The 24,538-nt window shown below is 45.7% G+C and overlaps 1 protein-coding gene across 1 annotated transcript in view; it reads left to right on the plus strand.

Annotated features, from left to right (window-relative positions):
• Nucleotides 1-2,770: 2,770 nt before the first annotated feature.
• Nucleotides 2,771-24,538, plus strand: part of TEDC1 (tubulin epsilon and delta complex 1) — a 68,533-nt gene continuing 46,765 nt past the window's right edge. Inside the window, exons 1-4 of the mRNA XM_032192662.1 lie at nucleotides 2,771-2,887; nucleotides 3,248-3,326; nucleotides 9,699-9,901; nucleotides 20,859-21,029. Of these exons, the coding sequence (XP_032048553.1) occupies nucleotides 2,771-2,887; nucleotides 3,248-3,326; nucleotides 9,699-9,901; nucleotides 20,859-21,029 (570 nt within the window). The remainder of the gene's footprint in view (nucleotides 2,888-3,247; nucleotides 3,327-9,698; nucleotides 9,902-20,858; nucleotides 21,030-24,538) is intronic.

Raw genomic sequence — 24,538 nt, forward strand, 5'->3', positions numbered from 1 at the left:
GGGCTCAGAAACTGAACTGCTGTGGTCCTACCCCCCGCCCCATGCTTTGTGGCTTTCTGTACAGAAGAAAAAAGGAAAGGGTGACAGAAAGGGCGACTGGGGACCCTCAGCTTGACTGATCCCACTGGGTGCCTGTGCTGTAAGATGTGGGGGGGTCTTCAGCCAGGGTGAGGAGGCAGCAAGGAGCACTTTAGGTCACTGGGACTGACCCTATATCTTCCTCACCTGCTCCAGACTGTCATGTCCCCTTTGTGTTAGGGCAGCTGTGTCCCTAAGCCTGCAGCTGGCCAGGGGACAGCTTGGGCTGGAAGCCCTCAGCATCCCTCCTTAGGGGCTATGTTCCACAGTGTGGCCAGCAGGAGAGGGCTGGTGGTGAAAAGCTGGCCTCAGGCACCAGCACTGCATTGTACCTTCACTCCTCTCCTTTTGTTTTCAAGGAAACAGGGAGAGTTTCCAGGGGAGAAGGGCGTAAGAGCTTTCCGCCAGCCCTCTGTGTCTGTCTTTGGTGAATCTTGGCTTAAAGGACTGGGGGGAAGAGGGCAGAGGGAATGTCCCGAGGTGCAGAGGAACCTTTCCTTGGCTACTGAAGTGAAAAGAAAAGGGGGGGACCCTGAGAACAGAGAACTGCAAGCTTGCAGATGTTTATTGGCTTTTATTTTTCCTAATCCTTCCTGATTCATTTCATGTACTAAAAGTGCAGACCCTGCATCAGAGGGCCTGAAGCGCCGACGCCTACCTCAAGCATCTCAAGCATCTGTCTGCCGGGAGCTTACCCTAAGTCTTGGCACTGCGGGCCTGCTGCAGGCCAGCTTGCTGTGTCCAGGAAAACCTGCCTTAGGGCATTCGTGCAACTATTATGGTCCCTCCCAGGGGCCTGTAGATCTGTAGCCGTTGTGTGAGGCGACGCAGCCTGCTAAATGTGTGCCGGCCACCCCAGCAACACCGGCATCCCTCGCGCCGCCTGCGCCTTGCCAGCTGTCTCCTCCTCTGCGACCCCATTCCCACATCTGCTGCTGCTGCTCCTCCTCCCCGGCTGGGATGCTGCAACGCTGCCAGCCCGCTCAGATCAACCTGGCGTCTCAGTGAGGGGAGGCAACGCGTGTGGAAAAGAGCTGGGAGGGTGCAGGGAGGGAGCTGTAAACGCTTGCAGCAGGAAACAATGCAGCCCACTTCATCTGCTGTGAAATGCTGCGGGTGCGAAATGCTGCGGCCACCCGGGAAGGGGCAGGAGAGCCAGCTGCTCTCTGCCGGGGTGTTTGTGGAGCTGTGGATGCTGCAGGGAGGAGAAGGGAGGAGGAGAGGAGCTGCCGGGCGGTGGCGGAGCATGGGAAGCACGGCTGGATGCACAGCCCGGGGGCCTGGCGAGAAACAGGCTGCCTGCCACCTGCGCTTTGGGTGGATAGAAATAAAAAAAAAATAGCTTTAAAAAGCAAACGGGGTGTTCTTGCAGGGTCAGAGAGTGACTTCCCATGGCACCCAGGTGCCGCTAGGAAGCCGTGGCACGCGGAGATGTGCCACAGCCTTATCACATACAATCCGCGTGAGGCAATGGGACACGGCCGTCACGGCTGGCAGCGGCGGGGCGGCTGCGGCAGGTTGCCATGGCACGGCAGCAAACATGCGGCCTTGGCCTCGGCCCTGGCTGAGTCACCCCGGGGCGGAAACGACCCGAACTGACACTGCTGTGTGCAAAACGCCGCCGGCTCTGTATGGCACCGCCACCCCGATCCCCGCCTGGCGCCAGGGGAGCTGAGAGATCGGGGAGGCGGTGGAGGCCTTCCTGAAGGGCAAGCATCCCGGGTTTCTCCCTGCAGAGGCCAAACCCTGGGGTTTTCTCCCTGGTTTGGTCCCCACTGCCCTCCTTGCAAATGGAACACCTCGCGGGTGTGTGCAGTGACACCAGAGCGGGGAGCTCTGCTGAGCTGGCCATCGCTCATTGCTGCTGTTATCAGCCAGACCCATTGCAAGGAACATGTGTGGGGATGAGGCACTGGGAGAGATCAGCTCCACGTGAAGGCTCTCCCACCTGGAGGCCGCAGCAGGGAGGGGAAAGCGGGCTGCCCAGCTCCACTGAGGCTCTGGGCAATGGAGAAGCACCACAAGGGCCCAGCACCAGGGTGGTAGGGCACTGTGTTGGGTGAACGTGGCAAGGTTTTGGTAGCAGCTGAGCTGCAGGGATGGCCTCTGTGGAGCAGGCTGTCCCCCTGCAGCCCATGGGTCCCACATGGAGCAGATCTCCACGCTGCAGCCCGTGGAGGGGAGCCAACGCAGGAGCAGGGGGTCTGGGGGGAGCTGCTGCCCATGGGGGCCCCGTGCTGGAGCAGTTTGCTCCTGAGGGATGGACCCCATGGGACGGAGCCGTGTGGGAGCAGTGCTTGAAAGGCTGCAGCCTGTGGGAAGCCCATGAGGGATCAGTTCGGGAAGGATGGAAGGAGGGGAGCAGGGGCAGGGAGCGAGCATGAAGGGGCGATGGAGAAGCACCACAGCCGCCATTCCCCAGCACCACACGGGGGAGCAGGCAGAAGAGGCTGGCTGCGGGGAAGGCGTTTTAATCCCCTTTGCGCTCCAGCCTGCTAGCGGCAGCTCCCAACATTTATTCACCTCAATGTGCCCAGCCCGTCCCCCCCCGAGCCCCCCAGGACCCCTCAGCACCCGGGGGGCTCCTCCGGGGCTGCGGGGGGCGCTGCGGGGGGAGCCGCGGAAGGGACGGGGCCATGGTGCGGAAGGGGCCGGGCTCGGCAGCGGGTCGGGACGGGGACGGGTCGGGGCCATGCCGGGGGGCCGGGCGCTGCCGGGGGCTGTGGGGGCGTTGTGCCGGGCGATGCCGCCCCCGGCCCGCCTGGTGCCCGAAGCCCTGCGCCGGGCCAAGCTGGACCGGCCTCAGGCGGTGAGGCCGGGTGGAGGGAGCTCCATCGCCCTCTGCCTCCCGGCTGTGAAGCCGATGGGGGTGACAGCAGCTCTGGGGGTGCTGTGGTGGTGGTGGTGGTGGAGCAGATACAGCCCCCTCTGGGATAAAGGGGAGCGGTGCTGGGCTGTGTGTGAGCAGCACCGGCAGCCCTTCCCACATGCACCTGCCCCTAGGTAGCGTTCATCAGGCAGCCGAGCCCTGCATGGGACAGGGGAGCCTCCCCGAGCCACCCCTGATGCTCATTTACAGGCTTTATTGCTTATTTAGGGCTGAATCTGTTGGTGGATATTTTTTTTTTTGGTGTGCTGATCTCCCCCTGTTCCTCTCGTTCTTTTGCAGACCCTGGATTTCTGGAGGCTGCTCTATGCTCTCCTGAAACAAATCCATGGAGGCAAGTGGAGCGAGGCTGATGCCATAGGTAACCGTGGCTGCCCGGTTTATGTCTGTCCTGGAGAAGTGCTAGGGCTGGTGTTTTAGCACCTTTTTTTCTGGCGGGTCACTCTCTCTAAGGAGCACACCCTTCTGAACAACTAGTATGTGCCACTGGCCCTCGCTGTTTTAGCACAAATGTGAGACAGGTATGCTCTTGTTTGGTCCTGGCATCCAGGAAAATGGGATGGTCTTGTGTCTGCTAGGGTATCTTGCTTCCCATAGACGTTTCACTGCAGGTAAAACTCTATGATGTCCTTACGTATTCTGAGAATCTGCAGAGATAATTACAGAAATAGATTTATGTGCCCCATGATCTGTTCTTTCCCCATTCTGCATGTGATACATGATATTATGGTTAATTTACTATCAAGTCCTATGTCAGGGCAATGAATTTTAACATGTGAACCATGAAGACAGTGTTATAGAATGAAGTTCTAGACAAAACAACAAAATAAAAATGCATATGAGTGTTTTAGAGGGACCATAAATATCTCTGGATGGGGCCTCTACTGCAGAGAGAAGCTGTATAAAGGCTGGCTTCTCACAGTGATAGAGCTCTAATTTTTTCTTAAATACGTGCCGTTCCAAATTTGACACTACTCTTCAGGTTTCCCTCTCCACTCCAGGATTCAGAGCCCTTTCAGTGCAGGAGGAAAGGATCATCTTTGATGGATAGAGGTCTCCTCACACCAAAACCGCTTAAAATCAGTCCACAAAAGCTGAAAGGAAAAAAAAAAAAAAAAGTTTAAGCCCCTAAAAAGCTGGGAAACTGATGTCTCTGGAAACTTTTTTTTTTTTTTTTTTTAAAAAAAGGCTGAGCATTGTAGCTGATACGTTTCAAGGAATGTGGGGCAGCACCTGTGTGGTTTTGCTGGTAGCTCAGCAGGGAATTGGTATGGTTCTCTTACAGACAGGACTGCTACTTTTCATTCAGCTGTCCTTCATTTTCTGCTCATCCGCAGTCTGCTGTGTGCGACTGTTTGGTAAGTCAATTTATTGGCTGTCCACAGCAGCTTTGTGAGGTTGCAATCTCTTTGAATCCTGGCTGCTCCCGTACTAATAGCTAGCAGCATTCGGAGACAGGATTCCTGGATGCATGTGGCAGGTTGCTGGCTCCAGAGAGAGCAAACCCAGTTGTTGCTGGTAGATTGTCAGGTGAGTGAGTTGCCTGCTGTGAATAGGATCAATATTTCACTGTCTGTCCCACCTTTGGAGCAATTGTGGTCTTTTGTGCATTTATTTCATGGAAAGACTAAGTTTTCCACTTCATTAAGGACTAAATAACTTTCTCAGCTCTGTATGGGACCCTGTAGAACAGCAAGGAATTGAAACAGATTCCTCTAATTCAAGTCTAGAGCTTTAGTCCCTGGAACAGGCTTGCCTTTCTTTGCTGGTTTTGTACAACCTTTTAATTATCTTAGCTAAAAACCAGCACAAGCACTTGCTATATCCCTGAGGAAGGCTTTGAACCCAGTACGAGGGTTGTTGTGTGCATAGCCATTGGAACAGCTTTTTGGAAAAGAAGCCACATTCAAATGGTCTTGTGCTTGTTTTTTTTTTTTTTCAAACAAAAACCTTACTTTTTTTTAGGACAAAAGTTTTTTCCGAAGTTTGGCAAACTTGTTAAAGTTTTGGTCTGTAGTCTGTGCATGTTGCCAGGGCCACAGTGGTTCTTTTCTTTACTCTGTAAAGCGAGGCCTGTGTTTCAAGGACAGCGTGTAAGATGTTGGGCCACTTGTGCTCATGAGATGCTAGGATAAAGCAGCGCGTTGTAAGGACAGAATGCTCTTGCAGATTTAGCCTCATGGAAAAGGACAGATTTTCACATAAAAATTGTTCCTTTAATTTGGGAAACCCTTTTAAAGTGGCTTTCCAAGTTGCACTCCCAGGGTGTATTTCTGTTTCAAGATAATAGCTTTTGTTAGTTTCTGTTCTGTTACATAAATGAGTTTTAGAGAAGATTAAGATTTGCTTTGAATGGTCATTCCCTTTTTATTGGTGTAATGTGAGGCTGTTTAGAAAAACATTCTGCATTATGTTTTTTAAATGAGTGATACATTTTACAGCCCCACTGGCAAAACCTAAAATATTTGAAAAATCACGTAGAAGAAAATCCCCACAGATCGATGTTTTAAAGCATTGCATTCTTGCAAAAATAACCCAGAAACCCTGCTGAAGTCTTTCAGTCAGTGGCTATAAAATTCTGCAAATATTTTGGTTTCTTATTTCGGAAGAATTTTTTTCTTCCTATAGTACAAAACAATCATCCTAAACTGTGGTGGGAAGCGTTTAATGCACTCCAGCCACTGCAGCGTGTCGGAGCAGTGGATCTCTCATTAGTGGAGTTCAAGACAAAGCAAGCTGTGCAGTGGCACTCTGAGCACGACTTTACTGATGAAGCAAGTCACAATTAGTGGCTTCACGTTGCTCTTTCGTGACAGAGGCTGAGGACCGAGGGACCTGCTTAACGCCACACCAGGTAGCAGTGCAATGTGCATTTCAATAGTTGGAGGAGATGCTCCTTTTCTGGAGCTGCAACTCCATTTTTTTTAGTATAAGAAAGAGGTCTGGAGCTGCAATGTGTTTTTGTTTGACAAACAAAGTGGAAAATTATCTTCTGCAGCAGCCACTACCTCTGCAGGTGCTTCTTGTCTGAGTGTGTGAAGTTACGTATCTGTCTGTTCTTGTACTGGATTTAGTTTCTTTCCCTCTTAGCCTGCTAGACCAATGCCTAACCCTTATTTGAAAATCTTCTTGTGATTCACTGAGACATTTTGTGGGAGTCATAAAGCAGAAGAGCACAGCTGGAGTACAGTTTTAAGAGAACTGAACCGTGAGGTTCATCCACAGCTTGGTTTTATGTGCTGAACATGTTCTTATAAATAACGTGCATGCAGAACGGAATTAGCTGGAAAGACTGAGTGGGTCTTTCTATATGGATTGCCTAATCCTAATAAAACGCTGGAAGAAAATGTTGGCAAAGAGAAGGTGTTCGAGTGACTGGCATTATCTGCTTATCTGCGTGATGTTTTTGCTCTCTCTTGGCTGCATGTTTTGGAAGAATCCATCTTGTTCTTTGGTACTTATATAGCCTCCACTGCCACTTACCTCAGGGCTGTGTCCTTACAAGGCAGAGCGTTGTGGAGATGGGGAGAACCGAGTGACTTCTGTAAGGTCACTTAGGCTTTCTAGAAAGGCTCTGCGACTCTCTGAGCCCCCGTCCCAGATCCATGCCTGGACCACTTGCCCACAATTCCTGCCTGATGCCCACACCACTCATACCTTCTTGTAGGAGGGCATCCTATTGCAGAGAGAAAGCTGAAAAGGGGAGATAAAGAACCAGAGCAACAGAGAAATTCAGGTGGCAAACTGCCTTGGTGGATCTGGTCCCAAGTGATCTGCCAGGGGAGGGAAATGACGAAAAAGAGAGGGGAAAAAACAAACAAACAAAACCCTGGCTTGCCCTATGCTGTCTCTTTGATAGGTGATTCCTCAGGGAGCTCCCTGAACTGCAGATGGCAGCACGTCTCACTTCTGTGCCTTGAGAAAGAGGGAAAGTAGGTACTGATCTTCCTCTTGGAGTGTTTCTGCCTGAGCCTGCTCCAGCTGTTCCTTTCTTGAAAATGACAAATATGTAAGGAAAAGGCAGCATGAAAATCCAGCCAATATGAGAACGTTCAGTAGTGATCAAAATAAAACCTCTTAAGATCCGAGTGCTCTCCTGTACGTGTGATTGGAGTGTGTGTCTATGGCAAGGCTGTGAGCAAGCCCTGGGCATCTCTGCCACCCCAGCATCATGCTGGGAAGCTGCTCGTTTTTTAATATTCACAGGTTCTCCAGCAAGAGCAAACAGTCATTTAGAGGTTTGGGTTTCCTTTTTGTCTGTGGTGCCAAAACAGGCTAGGTGTAAAAACAATTGTCACACATCTGTGCAGAAGCTGTGCCCTGCAGAACACCAGTCCAGCAAAAATTTAGTAGCTCTGCACCCTCATGTTGCCTGCTTAATCATGCTCCTGATGTTTTTTTGTCAGTTTTGGGAGCACTCTGGTGCTCTTCAATCTCAAACACACCTTCTCTGTTTTGTCAAAGCACAAGGAGCTCGATGGCTGGTGGCCACCAGCTCCTTCCAGCCTCAGCAGAGCTGCAGCAGTGCCCTGCTCCTGTAGGGTTACCAGCACAAGTCAGGTTACAGCTCCTCGTTCTGTCTTGGCTTTGTGTTATTTTCAGTAGATGAGACTCCCTTAGCATTTTGCAAATCAGGCCTCTCTTTTCACTGTGAGAGCCTCTTATAATTAACCAATTCCTTCTGAGAGCAGTATTGTTTTTCTCATTTTTGTTTTGAAGTCTTTCGTGATGTAGTTCTTGGGCTTCAGCAGTCAGTGCTAGACAAAAGAATGATTACAGCGCGTGGGGCTGCTGAGGGATGTTTTTAGCACAAGTGGCCAAGGAGCAGGCAAATGAGTATGTAATGTGATGAATGAGTATGTTAATTAAGGACAGCAGTGACAGTCCCTGATTGCTTGAGGCTTGTGCTTTGCTGGTGTGTGTGTACCTTTTACATGGAGCATTACAATGATGCTGAAGCATTACACTGGGAAAGGAGAGCAGCTTTTCTCCTTACCTTGTACGAGTGCCTCAGCTGGATCAAACTGAAGGTTCCTCCAGCTCTGTCCAATAGTGACAGCCATCAAAAATGGATTCCCAGGGCAAAGGACAGAACAAGTACACAGGGACGCTTCCAGGGGTTAAGTCTTTCAGCCTCCAGTAATTCCTATTGTAGGCTTCCCAAACCAGAGGGCATGGCTTTGCTTTGAAGAGTTTTGTCATACTCGTTCTCAGTCTCTTCTTTGCTTGTGTGGTCATTTCTTAAAATGAAGCTGTTCTGGGTTTGTGATCTTACTTATCCTTTCTTTTACCTTTTTCCAAATCTTTCATGGTCCTTTTGGGGCTGAAGAAATGAAATAACACTGAGAGTTTGAGACATGAGGTCATTGTGGGTATAGACAGATAATGTTCGTTTGTGTTCTGTCTAGGTTCCTTTTTAGATTTCTTGCATTTGGATGTTTTTGGATATATAGAGGGTCGAGTGTTATATTGTCAGGAAAATTGTATAAACCAAAATTGTGTTCCTGACTGCAGTGGTCCGTTCCAAGCCTGTTGCCACATCAGAAAAGTTGTGATTGTTTTTTCCCATTGTGTGCATCATTTTTCATTATTTTTAAAGGAATTTTATCTGTCGTTTCCAAATCACAGAACGCAGCGAGTCCAGGCTTTTCTTTATCAGCTTGCATTCCTTCCTACAGAGTAATTGCACGTCAGCGCCAATCGTTCTGTCGCTCTCATATCGTCCTTGTCACGTTGAGTTGGACAGCAGAGGTTTAGCTCAGAGCCCTCTTGTGAAACCACCGCGTCTTCCCACCCTCTGATTCTTGCCTGCTAGTCACTTGTTGGTGCAAGCTCACCCTACTGGCTTTGTTTCTTTCTGCTAGTTGAATGCCTCTGGGAAGCTTCAATATCCTGCATCAGCTGAATCTTTAACCACTTGCTTGGTGTTGCCTTTGCAGAACTCCAGCAGCTTTTTCAGCAGGACTTAATTTTATAGCAGCTGTTGGTTCTTCCCCAGCATATACTGGGTATCATTGTGGCCCCTAATTATGTTCTTTATTACACTTTTGACGACTTTACCTGGTACAGAGCGGAAGCTTCCTGGCCAGAACCTGTTTGTATAATAATTTTATCTTTCTTTCATCTGTATTTCACAGTTCTGTAGCGCCTGTCTCGTAGCTGTCAGGTAAAATTTGCTGGTGTGAAGGGATATGGATTGCAGCGTTCCTGAGCACTAAGTAGCCCGTGCAGGCTGGTATGCAGCGTGGTGTGCTGCGTTATCTCTGCCTGCCCACTGCTGCTTAGAGATTTGCAGCAGGCTGCGAAACTCCTATCTCTAAATTCCAGTTTCGCTCAGGAGTCAAGTGACTCGAGGTATTTACTAATTCATGGGATGCTTGGTGGCTCATAAAAAATGAATAGGTGAATTGGAGTCCTGGTAAAGCGAGGGTGGCTATTTACCTCTTTTGCTTTTGTTAATCTCCACGAAGCCTTGATCTCAACTCTGAATTTTTCATTTCCCTTAGCAGTAATTTCTGTAGGTCAGAATGGGACAGCATAAGGAAATCTCTTACCTGTTACCACTTCCCTTTCGCAGTTGTCGAATAAAGTACCAAACCCTGCTCTCCACTGCTTTCCATTAACCTTAGGCTAAATTAAAAATCTTATTCTCAGAGCAACAGTTTGTGGAACTGAATGGGTGAACGCATTGAGTAGCACAGTGTGTTATTCGTGATTGTTTTCTTCTTTTCAGATACCCAAATTAGGTTTGTGAAGTCGGCGCTGTGGTACCAGGGCTATGGCAGACCAGAGCTCTATCGGCTCCCCTCCGATGGCTCAGCAGGTAGCCGGGAGCTGCTGCTGGCATTTTCCTGGCTGCTGCACAGAATCAGCCTCTTGGAACAGCTCTTGGCTCGGAACAGAGTGAGGACTGGAGATGAAACCTCCGTGTGCATGGTGAGCCTGTTGGTGTCCTTCCACCTCGTCCACCCCTAAGTAATGTTCTGTGACAGAAGCCGTGTTATCATTAGTGTGTAGTGCACAGTGTGTGGTGTCGTGGTGCCCTTATAAAAATAAATGCCTTATTCTAGCTTTGTAAAAAAGCTGCAGGGGCCAGCAGCTGGAACCTGTTTTCATTCCCTTCCTAAACTTTCTGTGTGCAGGTGGTCTGGGTTCCTTCTCTTTCTCAAACTCCCCTCCCTGAGTGAATGCTGTGATTACTTTTTTTCCTTGCGGTATAGATGAGACCAGTTAGGAGGACTGCAGGTAAGTGCACGTCACTGATCTCTGCTTCCAGGCTGTGGGCATGGAAGTGGAAGTAGGCAAACAGATGAGCCATGAATGCTGGGTCTGTTGGCACAGGGTAAAGCAAGTAATCCTAAAGCAAACAGAACATAAAAAAACCATCATGGGGTAACTAATGACATGACTAATGACATTAGTTACTTGGGGTAACTAATGACCTTGTAGCTTCTTTGAGAGAATAACGAGGTATGCAGTTGTGTTTCCATCAGTAAAAAGATGTTAGCATACAGAAAACCTGGTCTGAAGTAATGTGAGGATAGCTGTGTGTCTATTTCAGCTGCAATGTACGTGATCGGGGTGGGGGAAGGCAAAAAGAAAACCCCAAGCCCATGTTATAACATGGATCAAGGATAACTGCTTGTAGAACCCATCCCTTGCGTTTAAGAGCACGTGTTGCTAAATGGAAAACAATTTAAAGGGAAGAGTCATTTCTGTAACAACCTTACGAGCAGTATTTTGGGAACACAGACCACACTTACTACACTCCAATTGCTGCACAAAAAAGGGAGCAGAAGAGCTGCAAGGTGGTGCCTGGCGTGCTGGGTGTGAGTGGTGGTGCCCTCTGGTGCTGAGAAGGGCACCTGAAGACCTTAGGAGAAACACACTCGTGAAGACACTTTTACTTTAAGCTTCTTGTTTTTTCTTGCTTTTTGTTGTGTGATAGCAGAGATACTTATTTTTTTCTGATCCTTAATTTCTATTACAAAAGAGGGATGAATGAAGCGTAGTAGCAACATGAATTCAGGAAATAAGGCAGCACATACGCTATTTTCTCTGAAGGACTAAGTTTTGCCGTTTCCAAAATAAGCTGAAGTAACTATGGTACAAGAATGTTATCTCATATGCCCACATGGAGAGGCATTAAGCAATTTATTGCTGTGCCTTTCGCGTCAATTGTAATCTGCTCCACCTGTGCTTCTCAAAAACATGCTTATTTCATGTTCTTTTTTTCCACTAACTGTCCAAAACAGTGTTTACAGGTCTGGATTTTTTTTGATAGCTCAGACAAAAAAGTTTATAAACTGGGAGTTGGAGTTAATGTATGTATGTAAGGCTTGTTGTATTGTATTCTTTGGTTTTCACCTAGAGTGTTTTCATTATAAAACTTGCAAGTAATAAAACTTATAAAAACAGTTGCTATTAAGGAAAGAAATAATAAGTTGTAGTGGTGGAGGACATGTAAACAGTGTGCTTTGAGATTCGATATCACGAGGCAGTTAAACCGAATTTTCAGGGAGATACCTTATCTTTTGGTTGATAATTACAAAACCAATCAAATTGACCAGTAAAACCTGAGCAAGTGAAGATCTAGAAGTGCGCAGTTCAGGAGATAATGATGGGTGTGAACTAGAAGATAGGTGGGTCACACACCTTCTAATGGTAAGGAATCAGTTCCTTGTATTCCGCTCAGGAAAACCTGTTTGAACAAAAGTGTGATAGCTATTGTAGTGTTACTTTGTGGGATACCTTCCTTGGTACCTGCTCATTGGAATTTCCTTCCAATGTTTTAACCCCCTGAAATCATAGGAAGGAAGGAAAGAAGGTGAGGTTGTCACTTTGAGACCTGATATCTGGTAAGTTAAAGTACAGCTTGAACAACTGAAGTGCTACAATTTTGACTCTGAATGTTAAATACCAGGCTTTTCTGGTACTTAAAACTGAAGTGTTGGAAGATACGTAACAGATTGTACAGACATTTCTAAACATGCCAGAGATGCAGTCTCTGCAATTGCAACTCTCTTCTATTTGAGTAAATTGAAGGAAAAGGCAGGACAACTAGAAAAATTTTCTCTAGAGAAAGATCGGTCTTAAAGAGCATTTCGGTTTCTTTTTTTGAAACAACTGAAGCTCTCAGCTGAGAAAGAGCCTGAAAAATGTTCCACCACATGGAGCCCTTTTTAAAACGTATTATAAACAATTGAAAATATTTTCTTGAAATGAAAATGTTGCAAAACAAAAAATCCTTGAAATACTATTTGGTTCTGTGCACTGCTGAGATCTCTGCCAAAATCAGCAAAGCATGGAAGCCAGTACTTACCAGGAAAGCACATCTGTTGGTCTACTAGAGAGAATAAACGTGAAGAAAATCCTTCCCCTTTGTCTTTGTCTAAAAACATGGAGCCTCAAGAACTGTAGGCATAGCTGTAGTTCAGCTGACGTGCATGTGGCTTGTTTTTAAAATTTTGTTGTAAATCCACAGATGTGGACAGGCTCTTTTGTATGAAGAGGAGAGAATGCAGCTAATCCCAAAATTAAGGATGCAGTGAGGACTATTCTTTCAGGCTATGTTGGAAACAAAGCTTACAGGCAGCTAAATTGCTGATAATATGCCAAATACCCAACATATCAAGGGCCAATTAAATTAATTCCGTTCATTTCATTTCAGATTACCTCTCTATGGCCTTTTCTTCTCTGCAGTTCCTTAGCAACACAGTTTTTTTCCCCCTGCAAATTGAACACTTCCATCTGAAGGATTTCAGGCCAGTTATTTATAGGGGGACAAGGGTATTCATGACACATGATGGACATTGAGCTCAGCCGCTGCAAGGGATTCAGAGCTTTAAGATCCTGAGCTCGGGAAGGCATCCAACAAGCTTAATTTTACAGGCACTTAGATCTTCAGAGTCAAAAGTTAAGTGATTTCTAAAATTATGAGCTAAACAACAGTAAAAGCATGACGAAAGGGTTAGGATGCTAGGAGGTAGTGCTTAGTGTGTCTGAAATAATTAAAAAAAATAATAATCTTGAGGGTAGTTATTGGTAAGGACAGGTATTGTTAGTAACCCGGGATGATTATGTGGGCTGACGGCTTTGATGTGTTAGGAGAATCCTGCAGGGCACCTTGTCTCACATGGCCTCCAGCTCCTGTTTTTAGAAGGGCAGTGCTGCAGTGTCTCTGCTGAGCCAGGCGTGATGTTCCTCCTTCAGGATGCACCAGCTAGCAGGACTGGGGGAGATGCTGCCCCTTCCACCTGTGGCTCAAGTCCATTTTATATTTACTGTATGGGTTTGTCAGCAGGTTGATGACACCAGAGGTGGTAAGTGAAAGTTCAAATATCGCATTAGTCAACTCCTTTAAATATATAAGAAGATAAAAAGTCCCTAGTTCTATCAGTCCTGTAAAGACTTGAGTGCAGTCTGAGTTGGAGGCACACATATAGAAGTCTACCTGGGCATTCTCACCTGTTTTTATGGCCTTAAAGCATGAGTGATTAGTTGATGGACACTGCCTTGAAAGGCTTTTTACAGCCTCTGTGGACTTCTGTCTCAAATAAGCACTGCAGAGATGTTGGATGTGGCATCTTTTGTTGCTTTTGGTAGTCACATACGTGAGGAATACTCTCAGGTGCTGTTCATAGATTCCATATGAAAATCCTAGACTGCTGGGGAAAGTTTAAAAACAGACCAAAAACCGACACATCTGAAAACCAGCCTGTAAAGCGTTGCATAAAGAACTACCTGTGACAAGTCCTGCTCAATTTGGCAAGATAATGGACTTTTCCAGGGAGATTCTTCCTCTTGGTTTCATGCCTGTGCAGTTGGTGGTGGATTTTCTTAATTTGTTCTGAGTTGTGAAAATTCACAGACAAATCCAGTGCTTCTACAACTGCCAGGCTGGGCAGCAACCACCACTTCTCTCCAAATCAAACCCATTAATGCAGGGAGCTATAGGTTCCTCCATGAAACCAGGGTTCTTGCATCCTGTGGAGGAATGCTGCTAGTTGAGCTGAGTCTCTGTGCCTAATTTAGGTGTTTGTTTTGCAGTCTGACATGTCGCTGACCAAAACTGTGTGCCAGACATCTCTTGCAGAGTGTCTGCGTGATCTTCTCCCAGGAAGGAAGACAAAGAATGAGAGGACCTTGAGAGAAACCTGGTAGAAGCATTGGCTGCCCACAGCTGAAGGCAAAATAGAATAAAATAAACATCTAGTTGTGTCAGTGAAGCCTGAACCCTGTGTATAAGGCCATAACAATGGAAGTGAATTGCTCATTTATTTTTCTCTGCCACTCATCACCAAAACTGTCCTTCGCTAAACCTATAAAATAGACCTGCAGAGTTCTCACTCTCTCTCTCCCCGTCTCTTTAGGAAGCAGATAATTGATATAAACCTGCCTCTTTAGCATATCCAGCATTTGACTGATTTTATTTTTGCTTTGCTTTTTAAATTTTACTGATAATACCACAGCTTTATCCAAATCTGTGCAATGGCTTGTGCAGATAATAGCAGTGCTCTGTGGGCATGCGTTCCTTCTGTTCCTGTGGAGGTATGTGGCCTGTGCTGGTATTATTTCTACAGCTGAAATTAATCTATGTGCCCAATAATTTAATTATGTGTGGAGGCTGTGGAGTTTTCAGATGAGGGTAATGATGTTATTTCCCTCATTATCACCAAGCTATGTTGTACAAACACTTGTTCTTGGTTCCAGTAATTCCCTCTGCCTGCTTCTTGCCCTCTGTGTGAAATTGGACTCCCCTCCCCTTTTGTGAATTCGTGGTAATCAACAAATAGAGCTGTTATGGCTGGTGTACTTGGAATTCATGGGTGTCTCGCTAGCATGCCAAAGTGAACTCGGTTTCATTACTTCTCGTGTGGGGGGAAATGAAACTAAATGTGCCTTCTGACTCTTGGGTTTGCAATTTGATTAATCTCTTGTTTGTCACAGCCTAGCTTGGCTCGCTGGCTATTTCCAATATAGTGTGAGACTTCTGCCTGATTTCTAATCTTACTGTCAGGATGCCTTTTTTTTCCAGAAGTCTCGCCTGGCCCTGCTGCTCCATAAACCACACTGCTAGATGGAAGTGTGAACGTAGCAGCCCAGCTTGACGTTACCACCCACGCCAGTACAGAACCAGGACACCTTTGACACTACTGTCAGAAAACAGCAGTTTTCTGTTTTTTTCCCTTTTAACCTATTACAGCGTGGAGAAAAGGAGGGAATCTTATTAACCTATTGATTCTGACTTGGAAGCATAATTGCTTTCCATGTTTTCACGGGCTATATTAGCCTGTCAGCTCTCATTTTTTGATTTGCCTCCCCTATTCCCTTTGCTTACGCTTCTGTTCTGTTTGACCTCCTGTCTTACTCTAACTCTCACAATTTATCTTGTTGCTGCTACTGTTGCTCTATTATAGTAGCTGTTAATGTACACTATTTTTAAAGACCTGGAAAGCTCAATAGAGGGCACAGGATCCCTAAAGTTTCTTCTGCAGAATTTGTCTCCCCTAACTTTTGCTGGAGACTAGTGGAAAATTCATGGTTAGCAACACTTATTTTTGTTTGACACAGTGAATGTGCTCGTAAGCTTTTTTTTGAGAGCCCCTCGAGCTTTCACAGGCTGAGAGGAAGATGAGGACTGATGTGCTCATGGGAAGCCTTACCACGGTGATGCTGGTACTGTGTCCTTTGCTAAAGTGGGTGCTGGGGAAGCCAAGTAATGTTAAAATTATTCGGTGTCTCTCCTGCCCTCCAGTGGCGGGGAGCAGGCAGGACCTTCTGGTACCTTTTGGTTATCTTTGCCCTTTTGATTTAAATGGGAACACCCTCTACTTCTGGTGTGCCACTTCTGTGAGAAGGGTTAACTCTCACTGCAAGATCTTTTGAAGGAAAGCACTTCTTCCTCAGGAAAGCATGGACATGGAAAGAAAGCCTCAGGCAGAAGTGCAGTGCAAGGCGTTACCTGTATTGCATTCACTGAGCCCTGCAGAACGTGGGACCCTGTGGGTTAGGGCTGCCTTACCAGGTGTTTAGTTGAGTAATTTGGCTTCTGTGTGTTGTCTGAATACACAAAGCAGTCATTTGTATCGCTTCTACTTTGTGAGCACGTCTGTTTGTGGATATCTGGGTATCTAATTGCTGCGTGCATCCCGTGGGAGAGGTTTCTTACACCATCTCTGTCTCCTCATGCGCACAGCTGTCTGCATCCTGCCTTGTCTAGGAGGAAATCCAATTAATGTTGATGGAGCTGTTAATGAAAATAGTGTTGCCCCTTTCGCATCCATGTATTTGAGTTGTTCCTTTTCATGTTTTCCCTCCCACAGGTAGATATAGGGCTGTATCAGGAAGGTGGGTCTGATGCTCTGGTACTTCTGGCTATGGTGTTTAATTAAAAAAAACCAAACACCTCTCCCCTATTTAAAGATACGTAATTACATTGATTAACATATGTTATGTCAAATGAAAACCATTGTGTGAATTACGAGCAGCTCGGAATGAGCTCTCAGTAAAAGCTTGCATAAGCACTTTATTGCTCTGATTTATGTGATTGTTTTGTCTCTCCCGAGTCCTGCAGCGAGCGATGTAGACACACGTCTTCCCACCGCCGGGATGCGAGGCTGCACGCACAGGGTAGCTAGGATTTGAGCAGCACCCGTGAGTAAATAGTTTGTGTCTAGGCACGGATTAATTTGGGTGAAAGTGAGCACGAGGGTGGGAGCACTCATTAGAGGGTTTAACAGGCTGCTGCTTTGTGCTGCTGTGCTCGAGGGTTGCTGTCAGCTGGGGATTAGGCTCGGTGCATACATCCCTGGGTTAAGCAGGTTCCAGCAGAGCTGCTTCGCCACGGGAAGAGCAGCAAGCGGTTTGGTGGCCGTCCAGATACAGAAGCAGAGAGCTGGTCCTTGGAGGGATTTGGATGCATCACGGGGAGAAGCTACAGTGAGCTGGGGATGAACCAGAGCCTGCTGCGGTCCTTCGCTTACCAACAGATGGCAGCTCATCGTTGCAGAAGAGCATCTCGCAGGGAGCTGGCCCTGCCGAAGCCTTGTTTCGCAGCAATGCAGGCAGCACAGGCCTCTGCACTTCCATCGAGTGTGCAGGGCAAAATAAGGCAGTGTGGTGTTTGTTCTGCATGGTAGCTGCATTCATGTAAGAATGTGTAAGCATTAAGAGCTCTCTGTGAGTTGGGAAGCTGTAGAAGTTTAAGTAAGTTGCCCAATACAGGGTTTTCTTTGAAGTACTATTTGTGCTTTTTTTTTTTTTTTTTTTCCCCTCAAGATTTCCCCTGAATCTGGAAGGGATTTTACTTTAAATCAATTTTTGGAGTTGAGTTTATTCAAAGTGTATGAACAGACCAAGGTCAGCCCCGTCCCAGGTCCCTAAAATGCTCATATCTCAAAGGGAACAAGCCGTGCAGAAAATGTTCCCTTCTCAATTTCTGCTAACGCATTGATGCTTATGTTGTTCTTTGATGAACTATTTATATGACAAAGTGCTTGTTTAATTTATCTTCATCCGCTGCGGGTGAAATTGCTCTTTCATTTCCAATAACACGGAGTTGCTTTGTATTTCAAACCAGCGAGAAAGGCTTTATTTCTGCCATAAGTTGAAACTTCTTAATCTTTACTTTCTCTGAGCAAGTTGCATAAAAGTTGTTTGCTTGGGTATATAGAATAGGAATTAAATTGATACGTTCCTGTGTCTTTTTTCACACCCTTCCTTCTCACACCCCTTATTCTTTTCTTCTAAATACTTCTATATCTGGTGGCTTTTCTCAGTGTTTTGTGAATCCGACTTCCCAGCACAGAGTGCCCCACGAGGGCTGTGTTAACTCTTTTTGCATTGTCTAGCCACAAGTGTATTCGAGTGTTTTGAGAATGCTCTGGTATCTTTTTTCATAACAACTGGGCTTGAAATAGCCTGGGAAGGAATGCTGAGGGCAAAACTTGTGTCAGAGACTAAATTCTAGGGTGCTTTGCAGTGATTTTAAACACATGCTCTTAGCTCTGAGTAAACCAGAGTTGATTTAATGAGCTTGGGTAGGTTTTGTAGCTTGTAAGCTGCCTTCCTTGGGCTGGTGCTCTGCTCTGTCCTGGAGCATGCACTTATTACGGGGCTTAGCTGGTTATTTGCCTGCATCTTTCTCCACAGGAGGCCTGGGCTTAAGGTGTGGGTAAGTGTGGGCAGGTTGGGAGTTCAGGAAGGGGCTGGAAGAGAACTTGGGTGAATATATACGTGGTGCTGTCAGCAGGCCTGTGCTGGGTTTTCCAAGTTTGCTGGTAAATAGACATTGAGATCTTCTTATAGCAGTGCCGTGAACGTTTAGGGCAGAAAAGTTTGTTGGGGTGAGGCAGTGGGAGTGAAATGGAGAGGCTTCATGCGAGCTGCTGCTTAACAGTTGTGCTGATCACAGGTGCCCTGCTGAGTCTGCGTTATCCAGTTTGCTGCGATATCGACAGTGTAATGGGACAAAAATCCAGCACTGCACCACAGTATCAACACGTGATAAGGTGGCATTTGTCCTGCAAGCCTGTGGCACCGTTCTGTAGCTGGAGTCTGAAATAGAATCAGAGAAACGTTAATTACAGCAAAGTTTCTAAGCAAAAAGCTCTTCTGGTAAGTGGCTGTGGAGCTGTCTCTGCTGGAGCTGGTGTGGAGCATCCAAGTGAGGGGAGGCTGTTGAGAGCTCTGGGTACCTGCCTTGTTGTGGCTTTGCCTAAATAATAGGCACTTGTGTAAATCAGAAGTAACCGCAGGTGTGCACCCAAATTACCGCATAGATTAGATAAATTCACAGTGATATTTGAACCAAGGACTCTAGCTTGGGTTGGTATTTTAGTGATTTTTCTCGCACTGGGAGAGCAGTAAATAGTTTTAGATTGTGGAGATGGCTCTGGAAATTGAGGTCACAGTATAATATGCAAGACTTTTTTTTTTAACCTTGTTTACCTTTATGACAGGCTAAGTATTTCATAGCAAAAGGAAATTTTTTGCGCAGTTTGTGGAATAAATAATAGAGTTTCTGTTAAAAATGCATTGGCTGGCTGGCTTATTTTAATATTAATAAGGCAGATTGCTACTATAAAATTAGCTCTGCATGGTGTTTGTCATTTTACTGCCAAAGCAATTGAGTCTAATGCCATTCCTTCCTTAAACGAATCCCCAGGAGAGCAGTAGTTGTGCTATTCTCAAGCCTCTAATCCAGGGGAGTTGGAGTTGAACTGTAATTGATGGGAAATGCATATTTCAGTCTGGGAATCCCAGCTATGAGAGCAGGGCAGAGTCACGTGCTGAGCTCTGTCTTTGGCCCTGTGGCTTGCTGGCTGCTTATTTGCAGTGTTTTAGTGTTGTTTACACGTGTGTGTTCTCTGATGTACTGATACCCAGCTGCTTGGGTAGTGTTTAGGGCCAACCCAGTAAGCATATCTGTATGATTTCATAGTCCACAAACCTCACCTGATGGTGGCAAGGTGATCTGCACTGTGCAGGTGCTGTAGCAAGGCCTGCAGTGCTCCACAGCTCAGTGCTTTTTGGTTTTTGGTGCTAAAAGCTGACAGCATCTGAGGAAAAAGAGTGACATTACGCTTGCTGCAAAGGAGGTGGTCTTTTCCTTGCTTCTTTTTTTTTTTTTTTTTTTTTCCTCAAGACAAATCTGTGCCTTTAAAAGGAAAAGCCCTTTATGAACCCTGTGCTGCTGTGATTTATAGCACGTGTTTATCTGAGCCATAGAACGAAGGGAACAAATCTTTATGCGTTTTGTTATGTGACCAGACCAGCATTTTTGTGCTTATAAATAATGGGAACACTCATTGTGTTAGAGGCATTGTCAACTGAGGCAATAGGTTAAAACAGGTATTAGGGGTTATTTGATCACCGTTACAGATACACACTTTCTGAAACCTGCATTTAAGGCAAGATTGAAACTGCCTTATTTCTGCATTTTTGCAGTTTGCATTTTTAGTTGCGGATCCAAATTGGAAGCAGCTTTGCCTGCCAGCTGAATCTCGATAAGATTTTATTGAAGGTGAAAGTCTGCGAAGCAGGGAAGCACATATGTTTAAATACCGTTGAGGTCTATGGGTACAAATATCTGCTCAAGTGTTTTCTTGAAAACAGTCATATTTCAAGTAGACTTCATGAGTTTCTACTTCAAAGAATGTGTTGAATCCAACTGGGAGACACTTTCTTAGCTGGAGAATGCCAGTTCTGAACCTCTGGGCCCTTGCAGTTCTGTGTTATTTCTACTTACATGCTGTAGAGTTATGGATTGCTTACTGTATGTACTTCCTTCAGGCTGGATGAAGTTGACAGATCCACCTTTAAGTGGTGTTCCTGACATCAGAAGTGGGCCAGTCCATGTGTTCCTCTCTTACTCATTTGCAATCTGCAGTCTTAGCTGAAAATGGAGAAGGAGGTCTGTTTGTAAATCTGCTTGTGCAAGTCTGGGGGAGCTGGGATTCCTTCCGTGTTCCTTGGGAAGGCAATATGACAGAAATGTCTTGCTTTGTACCATTAGCCAAGGAGAAATTGCATCCAGAAGGTGAAGGTGGTTGGATTGTTTGCTTATTTATTGGCTGCAGCAGAACAAAAATTATGCCGAGTATTTCAGAATCTCTCTTTGTGTCTTCCTGGGTATGGAAAACGAAGGACAAGAGAGGAGACAGCTCACCACATTTTAGCTGAGAAGCTGATGCTAATTCCAGACTTCAGTATTCCTTTAGGCTGTTCCCAGTCCTGTTTTCCAGAAGATTGTAATTGCTCTCTGCCTGCTGGAGTTTGGGGAATTTTTTTTTCCTCTTTGCCCCATTTGTGTTGTATGCTCTTCACTACTGATTGATTTGAAAATGTTGAAGCTATCTTAAAATATTTTGGTGTTCTCTTCTGCTTTCAGTGTGAAGACGATCTGTCTCAGAGCGAGCAGGGTACAACTGAAATAGCACCTGAATATGGGCCAGAAGACAGAGTTGACATTCGATACCTTCAGTGGCTAAATGGGAGGCTGAGGTTCCAGTGGCGGAGTTTGCATGCTCAGCACCAAGAGCAATGCAAACTTTTACATAAGGTAAATGATTCCTGTAACCTGCTGTGGCACTGTTTATTATTTAAAAGCCTCGTCAGCTAGTGCTACATGTATAAATTATTCTTGGTTGCTAGTTCGGCATTTTCTCTAGATAAAAGTGAATTACTCTAAATATAAATACCCTCACCTTTCCCCAGTGGGGCAGAACAATGAGAAAATAAAGCACGGACTGTGTTCATAAGGTTATAGTTCTATAAAAGTTTCCCTTCCAGGTTAGCATGTTAGTTACTTCTGCGACCAGGTAAGCTGTCTCTGTGTTTCTCAGAAAACGCCTGCTAGAAGCGTGACAGAGCATTTGGCTCCCAGAGCCAAGCTGTGACTCTGGATGTTAGTTTATAACAAGAGTGCATTCAAAATGTTGAGCATAGGTGTTGAAAGTCATAGCAGCAAAACAAAATGCAGATTCCCCTTCTGCAGTACTAGGGTGCATCCAAACAGAACCCAAAAAACCTACCTCCTTTTAAAATCGGGATAAAATAGCACTCTGCATCGCTGAGATTCCTGTTCCGTTCCGCTTCATGAACAATGTTTATGTGACCACGTGAGAAATGCAGCTATCTGGGAGCACCATGTCTGCTTAGCATAGAAACAACCTGTAGGCCCAAAGTTGACAGCAGTGGCAACTGCTGAGACAAGTTAAAATAAATAAATAAAAATACTCCTAAAAGTTATTCAGTGGTGTTTTCTTTTGCCTCCCCCCACCTTCTGCATTCACATCTCTTCAGGTAATTGTATGGATCAGCTTGGTGTTGTACCCAGAAGCTTCATAGAGAATCTTTCTGAGGCTAAGAACAGGTTTAAGAAACTTCTCCTCAAAGAAGGCACATCAGAAAGTCGTCAGAATCAGAACAAGAGGCTTTTGAATGAAGATGCCTTCTTGGCTTTAATCCTGCATGTGACAGAGCAAGGCTGAAAACTGTAATGAGGCTACATTTTGTTCTTTACATGAATTGATTGCTGGGGAAGATGTCTGATTGACAGCCCAAGGGAAAGATCAGGTGCTGTGTGTGCAGCATCTAAAGTAACCTTTTGCTTCTTGTTGCCCACAGTGAATGTGCTTTCCTGAGCTGGAAAGGAAGATAGCAATTCACTTTAAGTGCAGGTGCAATCCTCGGCTTTTGCGCTGAGATTACAGACAGTGATGCTGTTGGGAGAGATGCCTTAATGATGTAAAGCTCAAATGAAATGATTGGTATCTCCTCCCCTTGAAAAGCTACCTCTATTTTGGGTACGCTGATTTTTATGGTAGGTGAGGCAAATATCTCCATAACTCATCATCAGTGCTCTGACTGAGCTGGGAGGTGGCAGTAACAAATCATTAGGCAGTCTCACTACCTCAGCTTGCAGTTAATGAGAGCAAGAAAGAATTAAGAGCAGGTCAAACCAGGGGCCTCGAGAACAGACACTCTCTCATGGTCCAGATCGGGCGCCGAAAGGAAGAGGTGCTGATTAGGCAACACTGCTTAATTGTTGACAGGGGACATGATGACCTCCTATGGGGACTGTCCTTTGCAATAAACCTGGGCTCTTTTCCCCCTCTGGCTACCTGAGGGAAAATGTTAATGTTAGGGCTGATGCAGTCAGGAACATAGGAGACAGGTTAAATATGATGCAGTTCTCCACCCGAGGATGGACTGGAGTCCAGCTCCTCCAGTGGTGATCACACACCGATACTATGCACAGTGAGGTATGTATGTGTGACTGTGGGAGTTCTGTCAGAGCTGTAATAAATTGCAGGGCTCTGATTTATGTTTTAGTCTGAATTAAAAGCAGAAAAATTGAAACGCAAAAGTGGCTGGAAGGGATTTCATTACAGTGCCACATTAATGTTAACTCTCATGGTACCGCAAAACATAACGTGTACAGTTTAACAGCTGCATAAACAACAATTGATATTTTCTGATTCTTTATAGAAAACTTTTGTTTTTGCATTAACTTAGTTTTAAAACTTTTAAGCTACTCTGCTTTGTTACAGGACTGAGCTGATCCAATATGACCTGTATGAGATGTTGCTTTTCTCATAGAAACCACAAACATGGTATGCGAAAGGCTAATGAGTGTTATGATTTTTAATTACACTGACAGATGTAGAGGGCTTTCTCTACAAAATGATAATTATGGCTTTTACTCTGTTTAATAACTTACCAGGTTATGTATCTCAGCTGTGAAACACTCTTATTTACTGCTGATCATGAGCTATGGTTTTTGCCAAGCAGTGGCGACACATCCACAGATTTCATTTTGTGACTCACACAGGCTTTAAAATACCATATTCTCTATTTGGGGCTTTCTGAGAAAAATGCATCACGCTTGGAAAATGTTCTCATTCAGGAAATGACTGCTTTGCCACGCTATTTTTTAAGCATGGATATTGCTATTGGAAATGAGAATTGTTTATTGAGGATCCAACAAGAAGCTACCAAGATGGCGAAGGGCTAGCTAAGATGAACGTGGTCTCCAAGATGAAGCTGAGGGAGTTGGGTTTGTGCTGTCTGGATGTGGGAGGCACCAGCAAATCGCTGCCTTCAGCTAAATGACAAGTAGTTACACGGAAAATGGTTCTGTATTGTTTTTAGTAGTACCAGATGACAGACTCAGAGAAAAGGGCCTCAGGTGGTAGCATGGCAGGTTCAGGCATGTTAGAAAAAGCATGTTTGGGGTGATGGGCAGCGTTGGAGCAGGTCAGCAAAGATAATGAACAATTTCCATCCTCAAAGGTTTGCAAAACTTGCATGCATGTGTTGACAATAGGCCTTGTCAGAGCAAGGGGCTGGACTGAAGATATACAAGAGGATTTTTCTTCTGTGATTTTGTGGAAAAAATACTGAATTGCTCTGGTGATGGGGGATGTGTACTTTCAGGTTACAAGTGATGACTCATGTCATAATGAAACAGTGCTGTATTGCCTGGAGAAAGGGAAGAGGAATGGTAGGAGGGAAATAGGAGGTGAAATGGAAAAATAACTGACTCTTCTTTCTCTAAAGTGCACAGCTGGTAACTGAAACCCTCGTCTCTGGGGTATGGGATCCCTGGGAGCCCCGTGTTCTCTGTCCTGTCTGCAGCTGCTGAAGGTTGATGGCGTGAAGTTGTGCAGCAAGCAATTCGGGTTAGTGAGGAGGGGAGCTTCCCTGGATCTACAGCCTAACTGCTTGTTAGGTGCTCAGACTAGCTGCTCCTCTCTGCCAGCCCTCATGAGCTGCTCTGAGCGACTGCAGCTCCCGGGAGGCTTGTTGGAGCTCACAGACACGCACACGTGGCCTGCTGGAGGATGGAGACCTCCTCAGGGAAATCTTAACCTCTCTGGTGCTGAGGAGCTTTGCAGCCTGAGGCTGTGAGCTGTTGAATAACGTTATAATGGCTTCTCGACATGGGCAGGTTGGCCTGCTTTGAAAGTATAATAGAGCAATTCTACCTTAATTCCCTCAAAATTCTCAGTGGTACTTATTTACCTGGTACGCATTCAAATATATCGAAGCATGAGGGAGAAATTA

Source organism: Aythya fuligula, chromosome 8, assembly GCF_009819795.1.
Source record: "Aythya fuligula isolate bAytFul2 chromosome 8, bAytFul2.pri, whole genome shotgun sequence".
Taxonomy (NCBI): Eukaryota; Metazoa; Chordata; class Aves; order Anseriformes; family Anatidae; genus Aythya; species Aythya fuligula.